Source organism: Antechinus flavipes, chromosome 1 (genome assembly GCF_016432865.1).
Source record: "Antechinus flavipes isolate AdamAnt ecotype Samford, QLD, Australia chromosome 1, AdamAnt_v2, whole genome shotgun sequence".
NCBI lineage: Eukaryota > Metazoa > Chordata > Mammalia > Dasyuromorphia > Dasyuridae > Antechinus > Antechinus flavipes.
The window spans coordinates 187291672-187308857 of NC_067398.1; the positions used below are offsets into that span (position 1 = coordinate 187291672).

The following is a 17186-nucleotide window of genomic DNA, read 5'->3' on the forward strand; positions in this document are numbered from 1 at the left end:
ATGAGACCCATTCACAGCTGCATTCCTATGCTTGTTCTTCCATAGCCCCTCCATCAAATGTCATTTTTCTTTTTTGCTATCTTCTGTCAATGTGATGGATTGTTTCAATTTGCATTTCTAATGTGATTAGCCATTTAGAGCATTTTTCCATATCGTTTTTGGATTTCCCTTGAGAACTGCCTGGTTATATCCTTTGACCTTTTATCCATTGGAGAGTGGGAAAATTTTAAAAAATGAGAGTCCTAGCTATTGAACAACAATACATAATGTGAGAAAAAGAGATGGATTCTTCCTATTATGTGTATAAATAGGATTCTTTTGTTGGAATCTATCCTATTGAAATGAATTCCTTTTGTAATTTTTATTGATTTACATTCTAAAGCATGGATGGCTAGAGCTGTGCAGACAAAAAGTCAGCTGTCACTGTATGCTTTTTCATTTTGGCCAGGCTAGATAACGTTCCTTTTAAAAATCTTTGGTTTTCTAACATCCTGGGAAGATGAAAGTTGAATATATAGAAAATGTTTTAAAGAAGCCAATTTAGTCATCTCCCAACAAAAGTGAGATTCTTCTAACCCCATTTCATAATTCTCCCTTCCAGTCATAATGACATGTTGGCAGAGAGAAGAATTTGGAGGCAATTATAATAGGTATACTTTTTCAAGGCAGTTCTCTGTGACAAAACTTTTCACTTATGCTTCTCTAGTAAATCTCTTTCATTTCCCAGGTCTGATAAAGTATTTATAAAATGCTTTAATATGTGTAGAGTGATGTGCAAATATTATCTTATTTTATCGTAACAGTAGCCTTAGGAATTAGGTACTATTGTCATCTTCATTTTATAGATGAGGAAACTAAATCAGACAGAAGTTAAGGTTCACACAACTAGTATCAGATCTTGGATTTGAACGTAGAAGTTTTCCTAACCTGAAGTCTGGCCCTCTGTCCCTGAAATGGACATAGATAACATAAGATAAATACAAAGGATGAAGAGGTTATAAGAGGCTTGATGCTTGTTGATCTCTCATTATCTCGGGGTTAAATTGCATCACGAGAAGCCCAATATTTAATTGATTAGGCTGTTATCTTACAAAGAAATATGGCACATATTGCTTATTCTTAGCAAATGTATATGATGTCAAGAAAACTGTGCATTTGTAACTTATAACATTGTACCACTGTTTTATTGAAACAAAATTGGGATAAGATACATTCTAAAAGACATTAGATGAGGAACATTTCTCACACAGCTAACTGCCATAACTATCTATCAATCTATGTATCAATTTACATGTGTACCTATGTATGTATGTATGTATGTATGATGAACCTCAGATATCTATTTATACTTTACATGGAATTTATCTCCAAAAATATTGATTTTTTTTCATCAAGTTCTAAATGCTTGACTTTAATTTGAGAATTCAAAAAAGAGGAATTTTAAAAATAGTAATGGAACAAAATACCTTAAAAATCTATTTCATTTAAAATTGGAAGGAAAAAATCAAGATAAATATAAGAATAAATACTACCAGAGACTATTAGAAAATGATTATTACATTCTATCATAACACCTTTCTCATTTATTTTACATGGTTGATTTTCAATATTATTATACTTAGTATGACAATTATATGTGTCAAAGATTTGAATAAATAAATTAACTTTGATAAGAGCAGCTAGGTAGCTCAATGGATAGAGTGCTGGGCTTGAAGGCAGAAAGATTTGAGTTCAAATTTGGCCTAGCTGTGTGGCCCTGGGAAATGAGCTAGAGAAGGAAATGACAAAACATTCCAGTGTCTTCATCAAGAAAACCCTAAATGAGGTCTTAAAGAGTCTGAAATAACTGAACAACACCAAACATCTTGATGAACTAGTATTTGAAGCATTGTATTTGTTAGTCTTTCTAAAAGTAGAGCAATAAATCTTAGCCTCAAAAAAAATTTGGTATGGGATAATAATATTTATAGAGTATTATGAACAGTTATAACAGAAATTGAAATATCAGTGCCTGGCAAGCAGATGCAACAAAACAAATGCAACTATAGTAAAATTTTGTTTTAACATTTTTTATTAGTATATAGATTTAGAAAAACCTAAGATTAGATCAAGTCTTGTACAACACAACTCCAAATCCTACAAATCTAATTAGTATATAATACAGCTGTCATTCTATTCTCATAATAGTAACATTATAAGAATATTCCCTTGTATTTTAATATAAATAAGTTAAGTTCTTAGTAATAAATGTTATCCCCAGAAATTACAGTGTTTTTAGGGATGGCTGCAACTAAATAGTACACCAAATTAAAGAGCTTTTATAAATGGGCTCTATGCTCTAAGCAATCAGAGTTAATTTTAAGTATGAATACAATGAGGAATTTTTGTGGTGAAAGCATGAAATTTTGATAACATAAATATGTGGGTTTTTTTAAAGAAGCAAATCTAATTATTTTGATTATTTCAAGTTGTATTAGTACTATTATACTATAGGTTGAAAAAAAAATGAGCTTTTCAATTGATTTGAAAAGTACCTCTAATTCCCTATTCTAGAACTAAGAACTATCCAGGGCAACTAAGCCATAATTTAACATTTTTTATTAGTATATAGATATAGAAAAACCTAAGATTAGATCATCTTGTACAACATAACTCCAAATCCTACAAATCTAATTAGTATATAATACAGCTGTCATTAAGCCATCAATTTTTGGTTGATATTCTTACTTAATTCAAGATGAAAGAGGGAGACAGTTTTTTTTTTTTGTTGTTGTTGTTGTTTTTTAAACACATCTTCCCATTAGTCATGTTGTAAAAGAAGAAACAGAACAAAAGGGGAAAGCCACAAAAAAAAAAAAAAACCACACACACACACACACACAAAAATGAAAATAGTGTACTTCAATCTGCATTCAGACTCCATAGTTCTTTCTCTGGAAGTGGAAACCATTTTTCATCATGAGTCTCTTGGAATTGTCTTAAGTAATTGCATTGCTAAGAAGATCTAAGTCAATCATAGTTGACCATCACACAATGTTACTGTTATTGTGTACAATGTTCAGGGAGGTAGTCTTTCAAAAAAAATAATAATCATAGAAAAAAAAGGGAGGTAGTAACAAGATATTATATGATGCTGCCCATGCCAGGTAATCTTTTTATGAGTTAAGTATAAGCTTTTGAGTGAACCAAATCAACTGAGTGGAATAGCCTGAGTTCAGTGAGTCCTAAAAAAAAAAGGCTGGAAAGAGGAACCCAACTTTTGATGAAACTTGTAGAATGGGAGGCAAGATCTTTGAGAAGATCTGGGAAGCAGTGAGAACAGAAGTTCAGGCTGAGGCAGCATCCAGGGAGCAAGGCTGTTTAGGCAGGCTAGACATGAGGAATGTTGGTACGGAAGTTGTGTTGCTGAAACCTACTCAGACTATAGATTCAAGCACATAATCCTGTGTCTTCTTTCCTCCCTCAGCTGTCTTCCTCGAAATCTAAGCTTTTTTTTTCTGGGTATTGGAGAGTCTGTTTACCTTTCTTTGTTTCAAATGTTTACTTTTTCTTTATAAACAATGTTAACCTCAGGGCTTCCTTGGACTGGCTGCACTCACAGGAAATAAGACTATTGAGTAGAAAGCATCATAGAAAAGAGGGAGAGATTGGGCTAACACTGATTTGTTTTTGCCAGGACACTGTCTCTGAGTGGGGCCTCAAGGCCAAGGGAAAGAAAAGATATAATAAAATTATAGATCCTTTGATATAACTATTCAGAACCAAGGGGCTTTTTTTAAACCAGGAAACCAATCTAGGAATAATAATAATAATAACTAATATTTGTATAGTGCCTACTATTGATTCTCTAACAACCCTGGGGAGGAGGTGCTATTGTTATTTCCATTTTACATTTAAAGAAACAGATTAAGTGAGTCGCCCAGGGTTATACAGCAAATAATTGTGTAAGATGACTGAACTTGTCTCTGATTCCAGATTGGCATTCTATCCATTGTATCATCTAGCTGCCTAAGGCTGAAAGATTTAAAGGGATAATCTTATTCAATGTGCCATTCCACCACTGTCATATATAAGCATAAATGTATCTATATCTATACATATAGATACACATATATATACACACATATTATATATATGCATATATGCACATATAAATGTGTATGTATTATGTGTGTCTTTTATGTATATATGTATGTATATAAACAGATATATATTTAAACTTTTATTTTGTATGTATATGTGTATGTATATAACTCAAATGTGTATTTATATACATAAATTATATATGTTGAACTTTTATTTTTAATTTATTAAGTAGCATAAGCATTTCCAAAACATTGGAGTTTTTAAAAGTTGGGAACTTATCCAAATAAATGGTCTATTATTACATGGCTGCAGGTTTTTAAAAAGCCATAGTTTGACCACATATGCTGTATGAAATGAATGAAATGACCCTGAGGACCTATAGAAGCTGCAAATCATGTCATGTTGACTTATTTACAGAGGATTGGAGACTTGCAATTTTTGAAAAAAAAATCTCAGTCTCCAATATTTCCCACATAAACATTACCACAGAATCCCCACTGGAGACAGAAGTAACAACTCATATTTATATAGTGCTCGCCTTATTTAATAAAACTTGTTTATTGATTAATTGATTTCCTAAAAGTACCACATAACCAATTGAGATGGGTGCCCCTGAATTTTCATCTAAGTTACTTGTAACCAAACAAACCTGTAGCAAAGTCAATTTTCAAATTCTTATGATTCCCAGGAGATAAGGATACCTCTTTACTTTAAAAAGTTATATGGTTTAAGCATTGGAGGTATTCAAAATCCTTCTCATCACAACTAATAACTGTCAATGTATAAAAACTAAATGTAATATTTTATATTAACAATAGTAATTACTGTATTATAGTGATATTAATATTATTTATTATTATTAACTCTTGTTAATAAAATAACACATTATATTAATAATAATATTAATACTAGTAATATTCACACTAGTCACTAGTATTTGGTATAATTGAAAACAATGGGCATTTAACAGTGAAGGACTCGGTCTTCCTAGAAGCCTAATGGCTATTGATTATATCAGCTTATAAGCATTTTAAAAATAAAAACTATAAAAAGCATTTTGTATTTCTAGAAATCCTATATAAATCCTATTTAAGTATAGAAACATGATAACATAACTGTGGATATACTTTCATGAGGAAAACTTAATTGCTTGAGCTAGCTAAATAATTGTTAGTTTTCTTGTTACTAAGACTTACATTAAAGCCCTAAGGGAATGCCTTATTATAGCATGGAAATGACATCTGAATGTGTTTTTCAAGGTCAAATGGATAGAGCATAAACTCTGACTAGTCCAAATAAATGAAAAAGGATTGGAGTTTGGGAAGATCAGCTAAGTTAAGTTTGAAGACATCACCAGGATTGATTGTTTTAGGATAATGACTTTTATGACTAAATAGTCTTTGATAACTATAGTGACTTTCTCAAGTCATTCCACTAGAGTAGTAGAGAAGTGGAGTGGAACCATAAAAAATGAAAAACAGAGAGTGATTAAGCTGAAGAAAATATTCACACAAAGTATTCAATGAAAATTTGAGGAAAAATAGAATAGTTTTTATCACACACAAAAAAATCATGCTTCTAAGCTCATTGTATTTTGTGTCTTTCAGACACTTTTTAGATTTTACTTTGTTATAAGTATTTGGGTCAATGTCTTAGCTTCCTTACTAGATTGTTTTAATTCCTTGGTGTCTCCTACTATGTTTTATTCATCTCTGTATTTCCCCCAGAATTTAACAAAATAATCTTTACATAGAAAGTATTCAATAAGTCTTTTAAGGCATGTTTGGATAAATGGATACAAAGAGTATTACCACTGATCCATGATTAGTGAGATATGTGCTTTGAATAGGAAACAGAGTGAAAAGAACTGGATTCTAACCCTAATTCTCCCTTTAACTGTGTGACTTTGGATTAATAGTTCATTATCTCTAGGTCTCAGTTTGCTTATCTGTAAAATGGGCATAATAACCCTTACCCTAACAACCTTACAAGAACAGTAGATGGATCAAAGAAGATAATGTATTTGAAAGGTCTTGTTAAACTTAATATTAAAAGGCAACTTACCTGTAAGTGATATTTGAATGCAAAGCCTTCTATATTCAGTACAGTATGCATGAAATTTCAGTTGGAAACTTTATTCACCTCTGTAACTTGGCAACCCTTTGTAATTTATAGTTTTTAAAGAGTTGCCTAGGAAATTAAAAGGTTCAGTGATTTGCTCGTAGTCACACAACTAACACTAGAGACAAAATTTGAAGCTAAGATTTCCTGACTACAAAAAGTGTCCTGTATTTGCTATGATCAGCTGCCTCTCACATAGTGTATAGTCAATTAACTGATGTTTGTTGAATGAATAATGTTTGCTAATTTTAATTTTATTTGGCTATAAATAAATTTTAAATTTGTTTAAATTCTCTTTGGTAGGATCCTTTGATATGTTTGAGGGATACAAATGACCTATAAACATATTGTTCTGCAGTAATTTTATTTTGTTCTCTTAATGATAAAGAGGCAGAGATTCTTAACTCATACTTTATTGAAAAAAATGGGGTTCTCAATATTGAGCTTCCTCTTCTTCCCAATTTTTTTTTGACAAGGCAATTGGGCTTAAGTGATTTACTGAGAGTCATATATCTAATAAACATTAAGTATCTAAGGTCATATTTGAACTTAGGTCTTTTTGAACTGGGGCTGTGCTCTATTGTACCATCTAGTTGCCCCTTCTGCTCAATTCTGCACCTCTAATTACCATTACATCATTTTGATCTATCCTTTTTTCACCCTGATACAAAAAAATGGTCCTTTTTCTTGCTAAGGCCAACTACTCTCCTTTTGCCCTTGATCTTTGCTCTTTTCTTTTGTTTTCTCATTGAGCTTATTGTCCCTACAATCATGTTCTCTTTCCTTAATTCTCTTTCCTCTTTCTTTCTCTTTTTTCTTTCTTCTTTCCTTTTTCTTTCTTCTTTCCTTTTTCTTTCTTCCTTCTTTCCTCCCTTCCCCTTCTTCTTCCTTCCTTTTTTCCTTCCTTCTTTCCTTCCTTCCTTCTTTCCTTCCTTCCTTCTTTCCTCCCTTCCCCTTCTTCTTCCTTCCTTTTTTCCTTCCTTCTTTCCTTCCTTCCTTCTTACATTCCTTCCTTCTTTTCAAATTGCCTTTCTTTATAATGTTTTATTCATTATATAAATCGTTCCCCTGGTTCTATTCATGTCAGTCTTCGCATTTCACCAAAAATTTGTTTAGGCTTTTCTGAATCCATTCTTGTTGTCATTTCTCAGGCTCAATTATATTCCATTATAGTTATATATCATAATTTGTTGAGATATCCCTCAATTGATGGATAACTCTCAATTTCCAGCTTTTTGGTACAACAAAAAAATGCTGCTATAAATATTTTTCTACACATGTATCTTTTTCCTGTTTCTTTCAACTCTTTGGCATATATACCTGGTTGCGATATCTCTGGGCCAAAGATAACATTTAGTTTAGTGAGTTTTTCAATACAGTTCTAAATTATCCAGAATTGTGAGATTAATTCACAATTCTATTAACAGTAAATTCATATGTCTGTATTCTCACATCCCTTCCAAAAACACTTTTCCCTTTTGGGTTACCGTTGTCCCTCTGATGGATATGAGATGTAATAGGATGTTTGACTTGCATTTCTATTGTCATTAACAATTTGGACCATTTTCCTCCTTATGTTTTTGGTAGTTGACTTTTCTTCTTTTGAGAACTAACCATATACTTAACAACATGTCTTTCTAACGTTAAGAAAATGATTGATTTTGTAGTCACAGTCAGAAATGAGTGCCATAATACTATAACAACTATTCATTTTAGTGAAGTTTGGGGCTTTTCCCCCTTAAGGATAAGAGAAAATTGAATACATTCATAGGCAGTGGGGTAGAACCTAAAAGATAAGGGAAAAAATTGAAGATTAGAAAAAGGATGATTGAAGGGACAGTCTTCTGGAGACAGGAGGAGATTTGATCAGTTACATATAACTTTTTAAAGGACCTGGCGTTGGAAAGGAAAAGTGCCACCTCTTCTTTGAAGACTGATGTAAAAGAAGAGAAAAATGGGAGATGATGTCAAAGGGATGATGAGATGAAGAGAGGGAAGAAGAAAAATCCCAGACCTAATAATCTCTATTTTCTCAGTAAAGTATGAGATGAGGAGGAGATACTAGAGCAAAAGGTTACAAAGAGAAGATATGTAGCAGCTTCTGTGGTGAGATCATCAGTTAGAGAAAAATAAAAGAATGCTTTGCTGCAATGAGAACCCAGGGAAAGATTAGATAACATAAACTGATAGTGAACATAGGCAACAATTGTGGAGCTTTCTCCAATTCTATTTAGCAACAAATATATAAAAGCAAAAGAAGTAGATGGTGATATGAAAAATGCAAATAAAAATAAGAGATAATTCCTGTATTCTTGAAATTGATAATCTAATTTGGGATAATAAACCTAACTATAAAAAAATAATAATTGTTGTGTGGTGCCCAACTCTTTTTGTGACCCTAGGATGATACTTTCCATGGAATTTTCTCTTGACAAAAATACTGGAGTGGTTTGCCATTGTCATTTCCTTCTCCAATAGATTAAAGGAAACAAAGTTAAGTGACTGGCACAAAGTCACATAACTAATGTCTCAGACTAAATTTAAACTCAAAATTTTCATAGCTCCAGTCTCAATGATCTATCCATCAAGTTATCTAGCTGCCTCCAAAACAGTTAATGTGATAAGTGAGTGGTATGGACAATAAGTACCAAAGGGCATTTAGCATCCTAACATTAAAAAGTTACCATTTCTTGACGAAGTGGGTGGGACAGAATAGATATTGTTCAATAAAATGAACATTAAATGATACTATTTTCTTTAAAGCATCACCGTAGTGTAGTGACACCTTTGAGTTCTCAATGGATATGTGCACTGCAAGCTTATTCTGGGTTCTACTGTGCTAGAAAGCCTTTGAAAATAAATTTGGCTGGCAATGAAATTATAGGAGCTACATGGCCCCGTGGTACAGTTGGGTCTGGAGTCAGAAAGACCTGAGTTCAAATGTGGCCTCAGATACTTATTAGGTGTATGATCTTAGACAAGTCAGTGTTCTCATCTGTAACATGAGCTAGAGAAGAAAAAGGAGAACTATTCCAATACCTCTGCTAAGAAAATCCCATAAGGGGTGATGAAGAATTGGATATAATTGAACAACAGATGATTTTTTAAAAAATGCCCTAAAAATCACGAATCCTTTGAAGTATTGAAGTAAGTATAAAGTTGTGCTTGGAGTCAAGAAAACCTGTGTTCAAATGTGGCTTCAGATACATGCTAGCTATATAACCATAGACAAGTCTTGACTTCTGTTTGCCTCAGTTTTCTCATCTGTAAAATGAGAATATTAATAACACTTAACTCCCAGAGTTTTTATGAGTATAAAATGAGATATTTTTAAACTGCTTTTGAAAGCACTATATAAATGATAGTTAAATAAAAATCATAACAAATTGTGCATTCCATGGATAAAGGATAAAGTGGGTAGAGAAATTTTAATGATTGTTGACTTTGTCAATTTTAAACTTAAAGGAGTTTTGTTGGGGATTGGATTGGGGGAAGGGGAGGATGGGAAAGAGTGGGAGAAAGAGTTGTTTTAACTACCTTGACAGACTAAACTTAAATAAGCATTTAAACATGGAGAAAATCTAAGAGCCTTTTGAGTTAAAACTAGAATCTGAAATGTATTAAATAAAGAAGATTCTTTTATGAAAGGCCTCTAAAGTTGTCTTACATTTCTTAAATCAATCTGTAGCACATAATCAGTAAAAACCATATCATTTAAACAGAAAAATCATAACTTAAGCACTCACCCTAATGCAGCTGTGTCCTATTATAGGCTGTAACTTAACACATGCATTTCAGAAGTTGTTAAAAGTAAATTCAGGCTAACAAATCTATATTGTAAAAAAGCTTTGGTAAAAAGAGACAGCAGTGTAGGAAGAAGGCACTACATTTCACCACAAGGCTGATGCCCAATATTTATATTGTATTATAATCTATTTAGCTTGATTTTTAAAGGAATAAATAAAATCAAAGCAGACATTAGCATTAAGATTTTAGGATAACATTCCTTAAAGCTGACTTTTTTGGATCAGGCAGAATTAATTTTCTCTGGGGCTGGATATTTTATCTCTGTTGAATGGTATATTTATTGGGGAAAAAAAGGAGAAAAGGAAATGTACTTAATATGCTTTGATTTTTTAAAAAAAACCCTCATATCTGAGTTGAGTGGAATGAAGTCAGCATCCTTCTTCTTAAAAATTCAAATAGCTATAAAAATAAATATATGAAATCAATCATGAATAGACTTTGGCTCATGAGAACTCCTACAATATGGGAGTTAAAATGACCAGAATTCAAATTATTGTAATAAAAATGTAATCAGTGATCTAAATTTAGCTAGCAAGCACCATGAAGTTTATGCTTTCATGTAGGCACACTTGATGTGGTTATAACTAATACTGTATTTCTAAGGATTTATTTCTTGATTACTTGAATCTCTCAAATATTTTTTTAATTTTATAAACTGAAAGTATATATAAAATATATATGCACATTTCATGCACACTTGGCTGTCAGAGAATTTTTGTTAAGGTACATTTAGTGAAATCCATAATTCAAAGAGGATTTTAAAAAATTAGGCTTGTGGTCTGGTCTCAGTTTTATAAAAGAATAAATGTCCTTTCTTTTTAAAATAAAATGCTCACCAATTTGAGATGAATAAACCTTTCAGACATTTCCCAAATGGAAAGGTTTAGTCACCTTAACTATGTAAACACACTACATCCAAGAAATAGTTGTGTCTTGAATAAACATTTTCACTCTACTGTTGTGTTCATAGAATTAAAGAGAAAATATTAGTGACATCGCAATGTTATCATTGACATTTGAATGTTTAAAGGTGAGATCATATTCTCAGAAGGGAAGAATAATTAACAGGTCCTAGCTTTGGGCACAGATTGCTTTTCCAATAAAGACATTACCATGGAAACTTGGTGGGCCAAAAGAGACTGCCTATCAGTGGGCAGGCATTATTATCGAGAGTCCCTCAAATTGCCACAGCTTTTGACATTGAAGGATTTATGAAGAGAAGTGGTTTGCATGATAGGACAGAAACAGGATGGGATGGTCTCTGGGAATCCATCTCAAATCAATCTAGATATGGGATACAGTGATGGCTTGTGACGATTGTTCAGCTGACAGCTTTGTGTGGAGAATAGTAGAAGTGATCATATTAGGAAAGGAGGAGAATGGTAACTGTACTCAAATAATAGTCAAATACCCTGGGACCAGTCAGAGGAAAAGCACACAATCCAGAATGAAACGTCACATAGTGGTTTATGTGACCATCTGGGTCTCATCCACAGCACCTTTGCTATTCCTGAAGCAAAGAACAGCTTTCATTTATTTATCCAGCACTTAACTTCTGCTTTCCTCTCCAAGGGAGAAGGGAAATAAGCATTTATACAGTACCTACTATGTGCCAGGCTTTAAAAAACAAAACAAAACAATTATTTATTTCTCAGAACAGCACTGGGAGGTAGGTGCCATTATTGTCCCCATTTTACATTTGAGGAAACTGAGATCAAATGACTTATCTAGCGTCACAAAGATATTAAGTATCTGGGTAACTCAGGTCTTCCTGAGTCCAGTTCAACACTTTATCCAGTGAGCCACCAGTTGCCTCTCCAATCTGGTGGGAAAAGGGATATGAAAAAGAAAAGGAAGCATGCTTCCTAGCATACAGGAAATGCAACTAGTATTTTGAAAAGTATATTTCTTTTAATTATTTACATTTGCTGCTATGTTGCTTTTAAATTTATTTTTATTTTTATTCCTATACTATTTTATTTAGCTAGGTGAATAGGGAATCTCCCAATTTTACCAAACAGATATTGAGAACATAATAACTATTACCAGGGGTTACAACTATAATCTTTTTTCTTAATATGGAAAATAATCTTGACAAGACCATTGCCATAGAAAAATTAAATTTGGCAGATGGAGAGTTACTATATAGATACTATCACTTCAGTAATCCACTGTTTTGTCTATATGAGTGCCAAGTCTGTCAACTCATATCACAATTCTGCCCCCCCCCCAAAAAATGTATGCTCCAATCTGTACTCAGAGGTCATCAGTTCTCTTTCTGGAGGAGATCATTTTTCATAATGAGTTGGAATTGTCTTGGATCAGTGTCTTGACCAGAGTACTTCACTTTTTCATAAGAAGAAGGGGAAGAGGAAGAAGGTAAAGGAGGAGAAGGAGAAGGGAAATGGAAAAAGAAAGGGAAAAAAAGGAAAGATAAGGAGAAGGGGAAAAGAGTGGGGGAAGGAGAAGGGGAAAAGGGAAGGGAAGGAGAAGAGGAAGGGGAAAGGGAAGAAAAAGGGGAAGGAAAAGGAAAAGGGGAAGAAGAAGAGAAAGGAAGAAAAAGAAGAAGCAGAAGGAATATGAGGAGGAGGAGAGGAAGAGGAGGAAAGAAGGATGTGGAGATGAAGAAGTGAGGATGAGGATGAAGATGATGACAATCTCAGGAACAATAATTCTGGTTTATATAGCATTTTAAAGTTTTCGAAGTGCTTTACATGCATTATATTTGATCTTCACAATAGCCCTGTAAGGTTGTTACTATTATTATTCCCATTTTACAGCTAAGCAAATTAAGGGTTAAAGAGGTTAAGAAACCAAGGATGCACAGCTAGTAAATATATGAATCAGATTTTGAACCCAGGCCAAGGTAATTTGAAGTAGGAGGGAGCACTAGCTAAATGAACAGAAAATACTCACTTTGTTATTTTTCCTACCAAGCATTAGAGAGAAAAAGCTCATAACTCCTGGGTAATGAATATCTAATATATCACCTAAGGGAAATGCCATGCATTTTGCTATTCTACAGTAGGAGACTGAGAAAAGAAAATAATCTCAATGAATTTCTACTTGGGTGAAAGTAACAAAATTCACATTCACTTCTGTCTCAGGACCAGTTGCTTTTTCACACCTTAATTTAAGAGAAAGTCCAGATTTACCTGCACTTCCTACCCTAAGATCTGAATTTATAATCTAAAGCAGAAGAAAATAAAATTATTTCTAACCTTTCTCCCAGCTCTAAAATTCCATATTTAGAATTTAACACTTATTTTAGAAATTGAAATCAGGCCCAGAGAGGTGAACTGATTTGTCTAAGACTATGCAGGACCAAGTAGCAAAGATAGAATTCAAAAGTTGAAATGTCTGCTTCAGGACTCTGGAAAAAGTATATAATTTTTGTAGAATTTAAAGACAATTTCTATAATATTTTTACTTTGTGGACTGCCTTCACCATCATCATTGACTTTTGTGCCTCACTAAAGGAATTCTTGGACTATCTTTTAATTTTTTTCTCTAATAATCTTCCTTTTTCCTATGTGGGCCAGAAGTGGAAACCTTTTGAAAGTATTGTTCCAACTAAATTTATTCCAAATGGCCGATTTCTGTGGCATAGGAACTAGAAGATGGGAAGTGGAGGAAGAGAAGGAAGGGTCAATTATCCAATAATTGTTTGGCAGTTGGAGCAGAGAATTTACACCTGTCCTTGACTCTCCCAGCTGGGTTCCTGGAAGTAGGCCTTCTCACGCAAAGAGATACCAGGGCAATAGCATCAAAAGGCTCTTTTTGCCAAAGAAATTGGGGATGCATGTGTCATCTTTCTTCTCAAAAAGGAAACACATACATACATCCACAACACCACAAACACAAACACCCCCATACACCTGAACCTGCTAGGATTCATTACCAAAAGGTTAAATAATCTTTTCTCCATTTACTTCATTCCCATGGTAGTTGAATGTTTTTTTTAACATTATAAAAATTTTAAGTATAACAATATACTGTACTAGTTTTCTATTTACTTAGTTATTTCTCAAAATTAAAAAAAAAGATTTGGGGCAAGGCATTGCATTAGCGATTTCATTTTGACACAATTCTAGATATTTATAGCACAGTGGCAAGGCATTTTAGGTTAAGTGATAGCTGCTTTCCCTCCCTTCCCCAATACCATCTGATCAAATTTTAATTGTATGTTTAAAAAGTATAATTGAAGTGCCCTATGTAGGAAATGATGGTTTCATGAAAGGCATGTTTGCTTTCTCTCTTGCCTTCTACTCCACTCTCTCTCCTAAACTATGGATAGTTATGATTTTGCCTATAACAAGGAGCTGAGATCATGCTGTTTCAATTTCTATAACTCTCACAGTTAAGTCTCTTGAGTCTATAAAGGTCTCAGAACAGACCATGGGATCTTGCTGCTCTTTGCTACTTTGTATCACTTCCTACTATCCCAAATTCTAAGCTTGAGATTCAAAGGATCTCTCATGACTAGGGCCAGCTGGATCACTGAAAGACCCTTTTTTCTTTTATTAATGAATTTCGCTCTAAGGAAGGAAAGAGGGAGGTTCCTTCTATTCCTTAGTACTTCAAGTAGCCTGGAATCCAGGCAAGTACCAACGCAGCTGTTGAATGCCTGTCACATCTTGCCTAAGAGGCAAAGTAACTTCCAACTTAATTTAGAAGAAAAAAGTTGGCAGAACAAAATTATGTATCACTTTTTATCTTTCTCCATTGCTCTCAAATCAGTGATTTAACCAAAAATGACACCTGGCAAACAACATTGTTCAACTCTCAGGAATCAGGATGCCAAACTGTAGACCTACCAAGGAAGATAGAAGCTGTATAACTACAGATGCAAAGAAGAAATCTGAAAATTACTGGACTACAAAAATCGTTCCACATGCCATTTGCCTTTCAGATAGCTTTCTACCTAAAGTCCAATCTCACTAGCCTTTGTAATATGAAACTTACTGTAGATAAGGCAAAATATACAGATGGTCTATTTTGGAACAGGATATTAAATTGGTTCCAGAAACCAAGTTACATGACAAACGGCTTAATGGCATTGCTAAAACTAGATTTAATTTCATAATTATCCATTATTAATGGAAAGAAAATCAAACAGATTCTGAATAAGCTTTTGCCATCCACATGTGGCAATCTGATGTTAATATTTTGGAGGGCAGAAATCCCAGGCAATTTTACTGGCTTTTTAACCACAGAATATAATTTCGAAATTGGTTACAGAAAGAAAAAAAAATTGTCAACATGATTGATTTTTCTTGAAAGTTTTTGCAGTAAACAAACATGTTAATAGATTAAAAGAAGCTCTAAATTTCCTTTCATATCTGAGTCATGGAGAAGAAGAAAAATTAATTCTAAAGATTCAGGCAATATTTATTATTTCAAAGATAGTTTCAACTGTGCTCTCCCAATTATGAAATAACTTTTTGAAAAGTTAGTCTTTAAAAGAACTCTAAATTACTGCTATTTTTCAGAGAAAGAGTTCTAAAATATTTGTGAAACACTTCACAGGCAAAATAATCCAGTAAGCAACATTCCTATGTGAAAGGGAATCATTTTCCTGAAATCAGGAATGAGTTAACTATCAGTTATACCATATCACCCAGCTACAAAAAGACTTAACAGAAACAAAACGTAAATAGGATGTGACGAGAACATTTTAGAACTATTATCTGAACAGTCAAGAAACTTCTTTTCTTCTGTACTTACAGTCTTTAAATACAAGATCTGGGTCTCTGTGAGGCAAAACTTGGGCAATGATGTGTTTCAGGGATTCCAAGGTTCTATCCATCTTGGCTCTGCCTTTTCGAGACTGCAAGCACAAAGTGTCCTCCTCATGCCTGAATTATTCCAGCCCTGTACTGAATTTGTGCAGTTCATTGATGCACTGGATTACCAAAGAATCTCTTTTAACATCTGCCAATCAGACATTGCCCAGAACCTAAAGACCTCTCAGTGGGCCCTCCTCCCTGGCTCACTTTATCTTTGTTGTATGCAGAGCTAATTAGCTATAAAGGCTAGCTGACAGGCTAGCTTCTACAGCTTCCTTCTGTTAAACACACCCACCTACAGGCTAGCTGTGGAAACTAATCTTAGGAAAAGCCTTTCCCTTTCCTTCTATATATTGCCTAAATGGACTGAAGCAACCTGATTTTGGTTTTTGTTGTAGTTGTTTTAATGCTTCCACATCCCACTCTTCTTCCCTCAGGAATTTGAAAACAAGATGTAGGTTTTCTCAACTAAATTCCTTACATCTCAAATGCAGAAAGTTTGAAGCTCCTTTTAAGGAAGATGAGTATAACAGTCATTCAACTATTCATTTTACAAAGGACTGTTTTATGCAAGCTAAATGGGGCAATTAATGTTCCAATGAACAGAGCACTAAGCCTGAGTTCAAATCCAGACTGTGTGACCCTGGGGAAGGAAATGGAAAGCCACACCAAAAATAGGATCACAAAGAGTCAGTTATGACTAAAATAATCCAAATAACAATAAAATGTGATAAGCAATCGGGTAATGTTTACTGTTTGAATTTACAAAAATCAATCACAGAAGCCAAGTTTTCCTGCCCTAACCATAATCACTTCTGATGGCTATATGGTAAGGATAACAGTTGGACTTATTTCATACTTGGGCAGGGCATATTTTCTCTACTAATAATCCCTTAAAGCAAAACCTATTCACTACATCTATTTAAATATAACTTTCATCTTTTCACTTTCTCAAGGATGACACTTTCTTAAGGGAATTTGTAAATATGTGAAGTTGAGAAAAGTAACAAATATATTTTGAAAGTTCATGAAAATGATATGAAACTCTGAAAATGATGGATTAGAGGAGTCGGTAGGAAGAAATCCCATTTTCTTTCCCTATGTTCCCCTTACATAGTAGTCTATTTAGTAAAAATCTGACTGAGAAAGGAAGAAGAGGACTTTGAGATAACTTGCAGCAGGAAAGATCTGGGATTGACAAAAAGAAGTGAAACACTGGAATATGTTAACAAAGGAGGTTGAAAAATCATTTTCACATGATTTTTTTTTCCCCTGAGGAAATGGGTTTAAGTGACTTGCTTAGGGTCACACAGCGAGGAAGTGTTAAATGTCTGAGGTCACATTTGAACTCAGGTCCAACTGACTTAAGGGCTGGTGCTCTAT

General features: G+C 33.6%; 1 protein-coding gene across 1 annotated transcript in view; it reads right to left on the reverse strand.

The window, feature by feature from the left end:
* Nucleotides 1–15981, reverse strand: part of LIX1 (limb and CNS expressed 1) — a 64279-nt gene extending 48298 nt beyond the window's left edge. The window contains exon 1 of the mRNA XM_051994137.1: nt 15742–15981. Coding sequence (XP_051850097.1) covers nt 15742–15823 — 82 coding nt within the window. The 5' untranslated portion in view covers nt 15824–15981. The remainder of the gene's footprint in view (nt 1–15741) is intronic.
* Nucleotides 15982–17186: the final 1205 nt, after the last annotated feature.